Below are 14,060 nucleotides of genomic sequence, written 5' to 3'. Positions count from 1 at the left end.
CAGTAAACTAGCTTCTAGTGAGTATACTAAGTTTTAAGTAGTGATTTAAACTAAGAATATCCACTAAAATGTCATGGGTAAATACAAATACAAGTACTATTTTATTCTTGAAAAACAAATATCCACTAAAAGGCAGCCCAGTACATCCCAAATTAGCATCTTTCTGGTTAAAGAATTTTACCTAAAATGAGAGAAAGAAGCAAATCTCCTTTAAGGATACCATTTCACAGTGCGACTTCTAATAACTGTTATCTCAAAAAGCAGCATGGAACAGCAATGATTTTCTCTGCATGAGTCCATAAGTGGGAAGTGCCTATTTAGGAGACTTACAAAGACTGGTAGATGTCGGTCTAGCCTTAAGAACTCTTTGTGAAGGAAGGAAGTAGACTCAACGGAAAAGAATACCACATTGCTTCCCTCTCCTTACCACCCACCTCAGCCTCCCAATCCAAGAAATTCATAAGATCAGCAAAAATTTCCTTAAAAGAATTTAGATAAAATATATAATACTGAAAGACCTAAAGGAGATAAAAATCCATGCCCACTTAGAAATATACCAAAAGCAGTTTCAAATTTTCATTGCAAGCGACTGCAGAATTTTTTAAATTCAACTCATTTCCCCTTTTCTCTGAGAGAGAGACAACAGCAAAACAACAGATCGACAGTTTTCTTAGAGGCATTTTCTTTTTCAAGCTCAAAAACAACAGGCCAACAATAAGAGGGTTTCATTTCCCTTTCTACGATGCTGGGCTCTTCCCTACCAGAGTCAGTGAATTATAAGGTCCTAAACTGGCAGGAGAAGAGAGTTAGGGAATGTGATACAAATAATATGAAGGAAGCAGCTTCCCCGCTGTGTACTTAGGCCTATCACCTGAGGCATCAGACGCTGAGAACACCATATTCAGGCGGAAAACCATGCTGCCCTTCTAACGTGTTTCAACACGCGAGCCCTTCATTCTTGAGAGAAAAGAGAAGCTATTTGCAATACTTTTATCTGCGCCATTCTCTAAGAAAGATCTAGGGTAGACAAACTAACAATTCACCCTGTTACAGACTAAAGACTGGATCTCTTGTTGAGAGGGTCATAAAACCTTTTTATTTTGCACTGAATAACACAGTAGGCTCCCTGGAGAAGGCTTACACTATGTGCAGGGAGAATGCTGTTTGCATAGTATCAATCCATTTATACTACGGATCCATAGTATAAAAAGCATGTTTTAAGCACTAGAGAAAACCTAATAAGTGGTGGTACTAGGTAATGATAGTGTAATATCACATTTTAAATAATTTGATTGCCAAATGAAAGAAACAAACTTTGAAGAGTAACCAGACAAATGTAAACCATGAAATTATGCAATGTGGTGACATAATATAAGGGAAGACTTCTCTACTGCCAAAACTTTATAAAAAAGCATTGAGAAGGAGTATTCCAAGTAAGGAAGGCATAATAGAGCAAAAATCCAGTATTTTTTTTTTTAACTTGAAATAATTTGGTGAACTAGGTAGCCACCACATTGGTTATTCTTTTGAAGGATCTAAGAAAAAACAAGATTTTCAATTAACACACAATGTGATGCCCTAGAGCAAAAGCAAATTATCGGCTTGAAAAATTATGTAAAGAAAGAAGGAAATGGTCTTCTAGACGAAGGGTTTTGCAACTCATCCCCCAATACTTTATTACCACAGTAGAAAACTTGGGGAGTATAAAAAAAGAGTAGGGAATAAAAATTACCTATATGTCTATATATGAATAAGTATATATATTATAGAATATGCTATTGTAATACAGAGATGACTATAAATGGAAACAGGCCCTTAAAATTGAAACGGTCACCTAAGTGCTTATTCATTTTCCAATGTCACAGTCATTTGGGAGAGGAAACACTTTGGAGACAGTGGCATATGCCACTCTGATAAAGAGACTGTGCTAAGAGGGAAGACAAAGACAACAAAATGGGAGCAATTGCACACAGGTCCTTTACCCCCTGTCTCTGTGGTGCTCTTCTTATTTAGAATTTTCAGGATATCTTTGGTAATTTTCTTCAGCTGATGCCTCGCTTCATCACGCTCTTTGCCGACTCCGTAGAGAAGGATTGTACGCTGGTTACATTCATGACTTGAAGATTCATCCTGGAAAACAGAAAATGCATTCTGAAACCCTCGTTTGCAGGGATGGGGTTGCATTTCATATCCAAGAAGTGCGCTGAGAGCACAGCATCTCCACGCTGCCTTGCAGGGGTGGCATTCTGCCTACTTTTCAGTTCATTTCAACCTCCTCTGACAACACCCTTGTTTTTCCAGTTTGGAACTTGCTAAAGTAAAAAAAGTGCAACTGACCTGAAGTCTTAATAGAAGCATTTGATGTGGGCGTACTCTACAGAGTAAGTTGTGGTTATTGAAAAACTTTTGATTTCTTTTAAACTTAACATGGTATCAAGTAACATAATAACTAGTCATAATTCTCCCTTAAGTGAATGCCATTTCTTAAGCTTCCTTTCATATATGCAGCAATAGTAAATATTTTACATGTAGGAAACAAATTTTTACTAGATGCCCCATGTTTTATTTAAAAAAATTTCATTTGCTTCCAACATGACATATGAGTTACATTTACATTTATTTCAACATGACAAAACAATAAAGAGTGCAGGTGTCATTGGGTATGAGGTAAATAGTTGGAAAGTCACACGAGTTCTGACACCACCACTCTACCTTCTATACCCCCTACCTTTGCCCCACACACAGTGAAACCAAGCACTATTTTCTCCCACATGGGAAAGGAAATTATTTGGTCACAACATAACAAAAACATGTATATACTGCTGAAGACACTCCTTAGCCAAAGTTAAGTAGTCCAGGATGTATTATTATCTTTCTTAAGCCTCACTCTGAATTTTCATACCTAAATTTCTCTCTTGAATGCTGGTCTTCCATTTTCTTAGCAAAATTTCTACCTCCATCCTTCAGTACACCTCCACTTTTTACTCTCTGTGTATCTTCGCCCATACTAGAAGACACTTAACTACCCTAACAGCTTATCCTAAGGAGCTTATATGACAAAAGAATTTCTCCTCCTAGGGAAAATAAACTCTATTATGTTCCTTATTAGTAGTAGTTAATTAAGAGCAAAATCCTTCTCATTTGGAAAATTTCAATGTTTTAACTGAAAGGGCCCCACATGTATGCTCTTCCCAAAGTAGCATTTTATTTCGACACTCGTGAAATAAGAGCTTATTTTCCTTTCTCAGGTCATGCCACTGTCCTCTTACTCCCTGTTTTGTAGGTTGATCTGTCTGTCTCTCTCATAAATACTTGTATTCAGGACACCACTTCCCATTTCACTGGTTCCTTTTTCATTTTACTCAACCAAAAACATACATTTGTATACTCTGCCAATCTATCTTGCTACCTACCCACATATAATTCTTAATGGTTCAGGTATTCAAATTTGCCTAAAAAGTAAAAAAGTAAAAGAAAGAAAGAAAAAGAAAAACTCAGGAGCCAATTCCCCTCCCCTGAGAAACTATTCATTTGTAAAAGCCTTGAGTGTTCAAATCTCTCCTCCGGAACTCTACCCCCACCCCCCAAATTCCCACAAGACAGACCTCACCATGGGAGAATGTCTACAGAGGTCAAGGAACCCTAGACCTGACCGCACATTTGAATGGCCTGAGCTGCTTGTAAATCTCTAATTTTTACTATTTCACGGAATTACTAATACATTTCTTATTTGGTCTGGTGGGATGTGTTTGTATGAGTCCAGTAACATGAACGGAACAGAAAAAGCACTAAGAAAACTTTACAAAAGTGTCCAGCGATTCTTCCCAGTTAAGACACATCTAAATGGTTCTAATGTACACATCCGTGTGGGTGTGATGGAAAGATGCTAACAATCTTGTTCAGCAGCTGTGTGTAAAGTGTCTACTCAGGGCAAGACAACATGCTTAGGGACCCGAGAAAAAGAGGAGGAGGAATGCACCCAGTCCTCAGGGAGCTAAGAGTCACTGTCATAAAGGTAGTATTCAGAGAGCCAGCAGTTAAAACAGGATGGTGACAGAAGGCATCCTGGAAAGATCATGCACTCATCAAAGCATACAGCACAACTACAGCCAAAGTTAGGAAGACAAGGTACCATGAACAGCCCAAGCCTGGGCTTGTCGCTTGGCAACTCCATGGTTCTGGAAACTTGCCTTTCACAGCCTCAGATTCTTCCTCTGAAAAAATGGGATAACACCACCTACCTTCAAAGGTTTTTGAGAGACAAAGGTGAAGTATGTAAAATGTTAAAGAGCATACCACATAGAATGCTCACTTGGTTTCAATTCATATTTTTGGACTTCTGCTCCTTTCTTGCATTCACCTCATCCATCCCTTCACTGTACTGTATTATTCAACCTTTCCCAGTGACCCTGGTATTTCTTTCCTTTGCTGATGCTCTCCTGCTACCTAAAATATTCCCAAGACTCCCTATTTCACTCACTGAAATACAATTACAAGTACAGTGCCAGGTCACTCACTCTGCTGGGATGGGGAAAGAGACTTTGGGGCGTCTATCACAGTACAATTCAATCATTTTCTAGGCATTTGTTTAAACTCTTTCTTCCGTACTGGACTGTACATTCTGTGAAGGAGGAATCTATGTTTGTTTTGTCAATGTCTAGGTTCTCCTTAATCAGCACCAAGCAGGCATTAATATTTGTTGGATACACTGACCCTGAATGAACATGTGAAGTAATAAACACATGGCTGAAGTAATGGGGTGGGAATAAAGATAACAAAAAACAGTTTTGCAGGGAAATTAATCAGATATTTAAATGACTGGAGAACTAAGAGACAGAGCAAAAAAGTTTGTCGTTTCTGATATAAGTCTGGGCAGTGGATGTGAAAAATAAAAAGCAAAATCAAGAGGGGTCTGAAGAAATTTGGGATTGTGCAGTGAGTGCTTCTCACTAGAATAAATTATGAGGCTGATGAATTCACTTTTAGATGTGAGCAATTTGAGGGATAGATATAAATGTATTGTACATGTCTAGTAGGTGATCTGAAAGGGAGTGATGCAGAGAGCAGTTACGTCACATCCTAGAAGGGGGATGTATTCCTCATATTCTCCTTAGAGATGAAGACCAAGGAAACCTGGGATGGTACAAGGAATAAGGAAACCATTAAGCAATGTACAGCCACTACCCATAATTTATTAAGATGATCTGACAATGGAATGTCACTAAAGTCAGAGGAGGGGACATTTAAAATGGGGGTAAACTGTGTCATATGTGGGTTAAGAAGTCACACAACGAGAGAGGTTGCTCTGACTTTTTATTTAAAAAGGTCTCTATGAACTTCAGAAGATAAATTTCTCTTGAGTGGCAGGGGCAGAAAGCAAGAAACAAGGGTTAAAGAGCAAATGGTGAAACAGCAAAGGTGAGGGAAGTAACCTATGGGCAGGAGGAACAATAATTTCTGAGGAAAGAGTAAGTTTTATTGGGATAACCAATGTCAAATTCTTGTTTTAAAGCTGAAATGAAGGAGTTTCCAAAGAGGAATCTGAGATAGGAGAGCTGATAACTGATAAAGGAGACATGGTCTCTTGCCTGGATTAATTCGGAAAGGGAGAAAAGGACAAGTTTCTATACCCACAGGGAAAAAGAAAATTGATGAAACTACAGAAAAAAAAATTGGAAATGAAGATGTAATCAACTCAAGGAAGCTTGTATCAGTTTTGCCCCTGATATGTTCAGAGAGTTGGGCCAAAAGCAAAGTCATGCGTTGAGAGTAAGAGGATGGAATTTAAAAACTAGAACCCACAGTTAGCTGGAAAAAAAAAACACTGGTCAACCTCACAGGAAAACATTACAGTTTAAAAAATGTGTGTGTGTGTGGCTGTGCACGCATGAGCACACATAATAACATTTATATAAAGGTAAAAAGGTTTAGCCTTCAAACTCATCCTACTGTGTCCTTTGCCCTTTTGTTTTAAAAGTTAAGAAATTGTATATAGTAATAATACCGGGATACCTTACTCTAATGATATATTTTCCCCGAAAACTCAAAGCTAGGTTAAAAGGAGCAGTAACGAAAATTTTAAATTATATTCCGGAGAAGCATTAAAGACACTTTCTATAATAACCCTGGCAATGGATACAATGTTTTTCTTTCTTAATTTAATTTTGGAACCTGGCAGTTTGTAATAGGAGGAAACTGTTCGCCCGCAAAAGAGTTGATCAAACCCAGATTTATAATAATGACATTACTAACCAAGGAAAAAACAAAAGGCAAGAGATTTAGCATAGGCAAGAGATTTAGCATGCCTAACAGGCACTCATTTCTAGTTAAGTAATTACTTGTTAAAAGGCCATATATCACCCAACGTTGAGCACAATATGTTTCAGGCAAATCATCTGAGAAAGCAAGCCTGCAAGCTTCTCCGGGAGGGAGACCTCAACAGCTTGGTCTCAACTTGGATTCATGAATTTCCACGGGAAATAACAAAAAGAAGGCAAAGTTACAAAGTATCAACTCTATGGCAGGTTTCAGAAAAAAAGTCTCAATATTTTCAATTGCCTTTTAAAAGATGACATCTCATACCCCCTGGCCCCACATTTACCAGGAAACAAAAGCAGAAGTTCTAAAGGCAGCCAGACAGAAATTCAAAGTGTCTGCATAGCACTGAGTCTTCAGTGTTTGAAGGTAATCTCTGATTATGAAGCCTCTTCCTCTTTCTCTTCCCATCCCCCTCTTTCACTATACAACACTCTAGGCTTAACTGTTGAAAGCTCAGAAAATTCTCTATAGAAGAGTTTTGACAACTAAACTAAGAAATTAAAAGGAAGACACCAGATGCCACTCTGCAGGTTGCACTAACTACTACTACTTACTGGATACATTCAAATCTTCGGAGTCAACAAGTAACCAGGTAACTTTGTATTTAGAAGTATTTGATGAATATATGTTTTTATACCATGATAAGTGTAATTTCTTCCAGTTTTCTCTTAAATTTTCTATGAATGTAAGGATGTATTCTGAATACAAATTAAATACGAGCCACATTAATGGTGTTAGAGCAACAATTAGGCTTTTTAATTAAAAAAGATTCACATAGAGCATGGAAACAAAATGCAAATAGTGTATTAATTAATTCAAGAGTTAAAATCCGATTAAATATAGAGAGGGAAAGTTGAACTATTCAATGTCAAGAACACTTTATAAATAAGCATCTATTCAAAATCAATATTTCCAAAGGAGAATTTTCAAATGTATCCAAAAATGAATATCTAGGAGCAAATAGCAGAGGCAAGGAAGGATAAAAATCAATAAAACATATCAATAAAATAATGATTTTGTTTAATTTAAAAAAGGTAACAAAGATGGAGAGGTATTGAAAATTTAAGACATGCTTACAACAACGTAATTCTTCACTGTTTTTCTTTTAATAAATAAGAGTTTCATTGACATTTGGGGAAATTAAATGTGACCTCTATTTGTCAAATTTAAATCTCCTACATAGAAAGTAATTTTCTTTTGAGATATTTGTATTTTCATCATTTCATCATAAAACATTAGGCAGCATTAATCTCATTGGTCTTCAATGAAATAGTAAGGTTACTAATTTCTTTTCAAGACAGATAAAGTATGATATACTCAGGTCAATTTTTAGTTTTCTTTACAGCTCCCTGTTATTGTACTCATCTACGAAACCACCAGACAAGGACAGGCACGATTTTGCTGTTTTTATTTTACTTACCATAATATACACTCTATGAACCTAGAAGATTGCTCTGTTTTGAGGAATAGCAACTGATAATCATATATTCAGGCCATTACCTTATTTTTTTTTTAATTGAGGTGTCCTTTTTATTTTCTTAACATTTTAAATTGTAAAATATATATACAACGCAAAGAAAGAACAAAGCAATAATTTTCAAAGCACTTCAACAAGTAGTTACAGAAGAGATCCCAGAGTTTGTCATGGGCTACCATTCATCATCTCAGATTTTTCCTTCTAGCTGCTCCATATTACTGGAGACAAGTAGGAAAATATAATACATATTGATAATATATACTATATAGTATCATCAAAATTGACTTACTTTTCTTTTTTTGTGAAAAATAACATATAAAAAAAAAGCAATACATTTCAAAGCACATTTCAACAATAAGCTGTAAAACAGACTTCAGAGTTTGGTATGGTTACAATCCCACAGTTTTTACTTCTAGCTGCTCTAAGACACTGGAGACTAAAAGAAATATCAATATAATGATTCAGCAATCTTATTCGCTTATTAAATTCATTCTTCCCTGTATAACTCCACCATCACCTTTGATCTTCCTCTCACTCTTTAGGGGTATTTGGGCTATGCCCATTCTGTGCCCACTGGAAGGTGCTGTTGATAATATGGGATGGCGGGATGGAACTAGTTGACGTTCTGGAGGGACTGGCCCCCTGCATTCCATGACTTATTTGGTCCAGGAACCCATCTGGAGGTTGTAGATTTCTGCAGAGTTACCCCAGTACATGGAACCTTTGCAGAATCTTACATAATACCCTAGGTGCTCTTTAGTCTCCTTCATTTCTGAAGGATGGTTTTGCTCATTAAAGAATCCTTGGCTGCTAGTATTTTATTGCTTTCCGATTTCTGGTCAATGCTAATCAAAAATAGAATGTGAACACTTCAAATATACTGAACAGATTTGAGAATGAGATAAACATGGGTTAAAAAATTGGGGGCTAAAGAAATTTCAAAAATCATTGAGGCCAATTTTTGAAAGGATGACTGAGCAATATAGAGGGGCAGGAATATCTTTAAGTAAGAAGGAAAGTTTCTTTCTGATTTAGTACTTTATTTATTTAAAAATTGAATACACCAATTTCCTTCTGCTTTTCACTTTAAACTTCTAATAGGCAATGATCAATTATCTCTCCCTGGAACTCTTTGATGGTAATGGAAAAAAACAACACACCAGGAATAGGGCTGGCACAGGAAACGTGTCTATCAATAGGAAAAAAAAAAAAAGGAGTAGAAATGAAACTAGAGAAGAATAAAGCACAACCCAAATATTTCTCTTCTAGTCTTTGTATATAAACATAGGTAGGCTTTTGATTAGGATCAAAATGTGCTGAGACATACTCAATAAATACGAACGACAAAACAAACACGTTTGCTTTAACGTATTTCAGACCATTTTGCTAGAGATGGATTATTGCTAAGATGAAATATTTTGAGTTCAACTTTCTGAGCTCCTATTCACTGCCACAATGATAGTCAGAAACTGCAGTTTCTAGAAAAGCTGTGTCTAGAAAAGTTATACTCAGAGAGAAGAGTAAAATCTACTAGCTCAGCCTGAAAATCATCATCCCATCCTTTCTTCTCCAGGTAGCAAAGAAATGCAAGTCATCGACAACTTCACCACTGCAGCTGGGAACGGCAGTGTGTGCACCAGAGATTACAAAATCACCCAGGTCCTCTTTCCCCTACTCTACACTGTCCTTTTTTTTGTTGGGCTCATCACAAACTGCCTGGCAATGAGGATTTTCTTTCAAATCCGCAGTAAATCCAACTTTATTATTTTTCTCAAGAACACAGTAATTTCCGATCTTCTCATGATTCTGACCTTCCCATTCAAAATCCTTAGTGATACCAAACTGGGAACAGGGCCACTGAGAGCCTTCGTGTGCCAGGTCACTTCTGTCATATTCTATTTCACAATGTATATCAGCATTTCATTCCTGGGACTCATAACTATCGATCGTTACCAGAAGACCACCAGGCCATTTAACACATCCAACTCCAACAATCTCCTGGGGGCTAAGATTCTCTCCGTCGTCATCTGGGTTTTCATGTTCTTACTTTCTCTGCCTAACATGATTCTGACCAACAGGAAGACCAGAGACGAGAATGTAAAGAAATGCTCTTTCCTCAAATCACAGTTTGGCCTAGTCTGGCATGAAATAGTCAATTATATCTGCCAAGTCATTTTCTGGATTAATTTTTTAATTATCATTGTATGTTATACACTCATTACGAAAGAACTGTATAGGTCATTTGTGAGAACAAGGGGTGTAGGCAAAGTCCCCAGGAAAAGGGTGAATATCAAAGTTTTCATTATCATTGCTGTATTTTTTATTTGTTTCGTGCCTTTCCACTTTGCCCGAATACCCTACACCCTGAGCCAAACTCGAGATGTCTTTGACTGCTCGGCTGAGAACATGCTGTTCTATGTGAAAGAGAGCACTCTGTGGTTAACTTCCTTAAATGCATGTCTGGATCCGTTCATCTATTTTTTCCTTTGCAAGTCCTTCAGAAACTTATTGATAAGTAGGTTGAAATGCACCAATTCAGGAACATCTCCATCCCAAGAAAATAGGAAAAAAGGCCAGAATGGTGATGACCCAGACGAAGAGACTCCAATGTAAAGAATAAACTGAAGACGTATTCCAATCTACTGGTGTTCAAAGCCCCTTAAAGCAAAGCACTATATAAACATATTAACACTGACTAAGAAGTAGCTGACTTAACAATGACTCTTGAAACAGATCATAGAAGACTACAAAAGTAAACTTCACTAACTTTTCCAGTATTGAAAGCTTAGGCAAAAGAAAATAACTTAGCATGCAGCTGTGCAGCAAACAAACAAACTGCACCCAATCTCTATATTGCAAGACAAAAACTACACAAAATTCATGATTTACAGGATTTTGGAAAAATGGGTAACCATATAATAATATCTACTGTAATTCATTAAATGCATTATTGATCATACTGTTATATTTTTATTAGTCAACTAAGGAAAACTGATCAATCTAACATTCTGACCAATAATAATACTTAATAAGATGTATGAACATCCTAATTTTAGCCCCTTAACAAAATGCTGACCTACTGTGATACTTACTGTAAAAAATTATTAAGTGGATACAGAGTCAAAGAATAATAACTACTAACTTTTAATTAGCAAAACTTTAAAGTTCTTTGAAGTTTAAAAAACTAATCAGCGTGGTATTTAATTGGACTGAATTTTTTTTAATGTTAAGAAATAGTTTGAAAGAGTATTTCTGCAATAAAAAAGCAGAAAAAGCAAAAGAAGTCATTAAAATAAGTTATTTATTAGAATTATTAAAATAAATTCTAATAATTTAGTATTAGTATTCTAATGCTAAAAAATTACAAATATTTTCTAAAATCAGAGAAACTGCTTTTATTAATATTTTGAAACATTAATGAATAAAATACTATAATTGACATTTACTTTCATTAACTACCTTCAATAAAATACCTATTACTTGGGTTAGTGAACAGTTCCCTTAATGAGAAAAATAAATTAAATGTGATTATGCAGCAGCACAGCAGAGCTATTAAGAGGAAAGTGATTAAAAGTCTTTGGAATTACCTGCTTGTATTATGAGTATGTATGACATCAAAATTTTACATTAAATTCTAAATCACACTTTGTCAGAATTTTTTTTAAAATATTAGATACTGTGACTCAGCCCATATATTCTTTTTTTTTTTTGGTTTTTTTCACCATGAGCAGGTATATTTTTATACCAAACATCAAAGACCATTTTAAGGACAGCTGTCAATGCAATGGGTACTGCAAAGTTTCTTCTGAAGGCGTTTATCTCATATCAAGATCATATGTTGCTAATAAAATGGGGTCACCAGCCCTCTAGTTCCACACAAATCAAATTAATATATTTAATATAAATAATATATACAGCACATTTAGAATTTCCTGTCATTTCTCTTAATTATTTATGATTCACAGAGTTGATTTGCGAACAGAACAAGATATAGATACCATTACATAAATATAATGCCAGCAAAAAAAAAAAGAAAGAAAGAAAAGAGTACAAAGTTCACTGCAACAGTACCAGATATTTGGGCTGGAAGAAAAACTAGAGATCAATTAATCTAATTGTCTTACTTTACATGTGAGAAAAATGAATGCCACACACATCCCTCAACCTATACAAGTAGACGCAGATATAAGACTAAATGGAGAAGGGAACTAATTTTCCGATAAGCTCTCTTTTTGGACTAAACTAATTCACTGAGATGACAATTTCCTCAACAGAGAAAAAGCAGAAAGGTCAATGAATATTACCGAATTTTTTGTATATGAGTTTGTCTATGTTTTATAAGTGTGTATATAGATAACATGAAAAACGCACATTATGTTCTAAATCACACTTTGTTCGGATTGTTCAAAGATATCAGACACTATATACTTCTACATCAAATGTCAAACTGAACCCATTCATGACAGGCTGAATGAGCAGTATCTATGGAGAATTCATTATATATTGTACATTATTTATTATGCAAGTTCTGAAGTTTAGAAAGACAAAATATAGTCTGGCCAACAGCATCAGCTTACAAGGCTTAAGGATGCTAGTTATTGGCAGTTTCTTTCAGTAGTTTGATATAGAAGTCTCAGAGCAGGGGTTGCAAAATGATGGCCCACAGGCTGAATCTAGTCCACCAGCCAAATCTAGGCCATGACTGTTTTTTTTTCAGTTTGTGATCTAAGAATGATATTTTTCAAATTTAAGTGTCTGGGGCGGGGGAAGGGTTGGGGAATTAAAAGAGGAATATTTCATGACATAAGAAAATTAAATGAAAGCAAAATTTCAATGCGCATAAATAAAGCTTTATTGGAACACACCTTTTACAGAAGTCTGCCACCCTGGACTATTATTACTTTAAGAACAGGGAGAAAAACCTTAAACAGAAAAGAAGGCTTTGTGCTAAAAAGGACTACAGATTCTAGTGGCTGATATAGGTAACCACTGTTGGTTGGTAATGCCCAAATGGGAATATACCAATGTCTGTGAGAGATAAAAATGTAGAGATAGATTTCAAATCTGTAATTAAAAAGAAAGCCTAGCAGTTCAGTAGGAGGATGCCTGCTGCCGTTCATGCGGGAGACGCGGGATCGATTCCCAAACCATTCCCACCCCACCTCCACCCCGCCAAAAAAAAAAAAGAAATTGCCCGATTTGAACATATGGAGAAAGGAGGAGGCAATTTCTAGAAAAAATACAAATGGCTAATAAAGGTGAAAAAGATGCCTAATAAGCAAATACATTTATACTTAAACAAGATGGCTTTATTCTCCCATAAGTTTAGGATAGATGTAAAAGATTTTTAGTAAAACCAAGAGGGTATGGAAAAAGGCACACTCAGACACTCTTGGTAGGACTGTAAATGGGCACAATCTTTTTGGAAAGCAATTTTTTTAAATGTTATTCAACATTCTGATGCAACTACTACTAAGAAACTTCCTACACGTGTTGAAACACATGCACAAAATATATGGACAGGTATGTGTTTTAATACAGGAAAACTATAAACTAACCAAATGTCCATGAGTGTCTATCAGCTTAACTAAACTATGGCAGATTTATATGAAGTAGCATTTTAAAACAAATATTAGGTAAATCTACATATACTAAATCGAATGAGACAGACAAATTATCTAAATAAATACAAATAAATATATTTATACACACACTGGTATGTTTATAGAGGGGGTGGACTGACTCTTTCTACAATACGCACTTCTGTATTTGAATTCTTTAAAGGCATGTTTTACTTTTATAATAAAATATTTGAAACTATTAATATAACAGTTTCAGATATTTGAATTTATTAACTGCTCTCAGTGACGTGTAGAAATTTTCTAATATTGCTTTTATTTGTAGGAGTAGATTCCTACATTCAATGTTAAATTTCATAATTTACTTTAGCTTATTATTAACAACTTTAATTAATTTAGGGAGGAATTTTTTAAAGAATTACATATAATCAGAAAAAGAACCATGATATATGCTGAAGAGCAAAAAGACTGTTCTATGAGGTTAAGATTTCCCATTTTGACTTTCATCCCAAATGAAAGTAAATACTTGCAGACTTTATATGGTACTAGGTAGCCACATAAACAGGAACACTTAGACTAATAGTACTGATCCAACTGAGAAATTCCAAAGGAGACCAGAACAGAAAGAGTAAGAGCAATAATCTACAGTACAGTAGATTATCTAAATACCATTTAAATTTCCTATG

At 35.5% G+C, this 14,060-nt stretch overlaps 2 protein-coding genes across 9 annotated transcripts in view; one reads left to right on the top strand and one right to left on the bottom strand.

Annotated features, from left to right (window-relative positions):
• The window catches only part of P2RY12 (purinergic receptor P2Y12), a 43,871-nt gene extending 32,780 nt beyond the window's left edge, over nucleotides 1-11,091 (top strand). For 3 of the 6 annotated variants that reach the window (XM_077160786.1, XM_077160785.1, XM_077160787.1), the window contains exon 3: nucleotides 9,369-11,091. In XM_077160786.1, the coding sequence (XP_077016901.1) occupies nucleotides 9,369-10,408 (1,040 nt within the window). In that variant the 3' untranslated portion in view covers nucleotides 10,409-11,091. Of the gene's footprint in view, nucleotides 1-2,301; nucleotides 2,382-6,754; nucleotides 6,911-9,368 lie in introns of all 6 variants that reach the window. The other 3 variants (XM_077160788.1, XM_077160789.1, XM_077160790.1) reach the window with 2 other exon arrangements.
• MED12L (mediator complex subunit 12L) overlaps nucleotides 1-14,060 on the bottom strand; it is a 371,061-nt gene that overhangs the window by 87,725 nt on the left and 269,276 nt on the right. For all 3 annotated transcript variants that reach the window (XM_077160783.1, XM_077160781.1, XM_077160782.1), the window contains one exon: nucleotides 1,983-2,130. In XM_077160783.1, the coding sequence (XP_077016898.1) occupies nucleotides 1,983-2,130 (148 nt within the window). The remainder of the gene's footprint in view (nucleotides 1-1,982; nucleotides 2,131-14,060) is intronic.

The sequence above is a fragment of the Tamandua tetradactyla genome, chromosome 5, assembly GCF_023851605.1.
Source record: "Tamandua tetradactyla isolate mTamTet1 chromosome 5, mTamTet1.pri, whole genome shotgun sequence".
Taxonomy (NCBI): Eukaryota; Metazoa; Chordata; class Mammalia; order Pilosa; family Myrmecophagidae; genus Tamandua; species Tamandua tetradactyla.
This window is presented reverse-complemented; position numbering and strand designations above follow the sequence as displayed.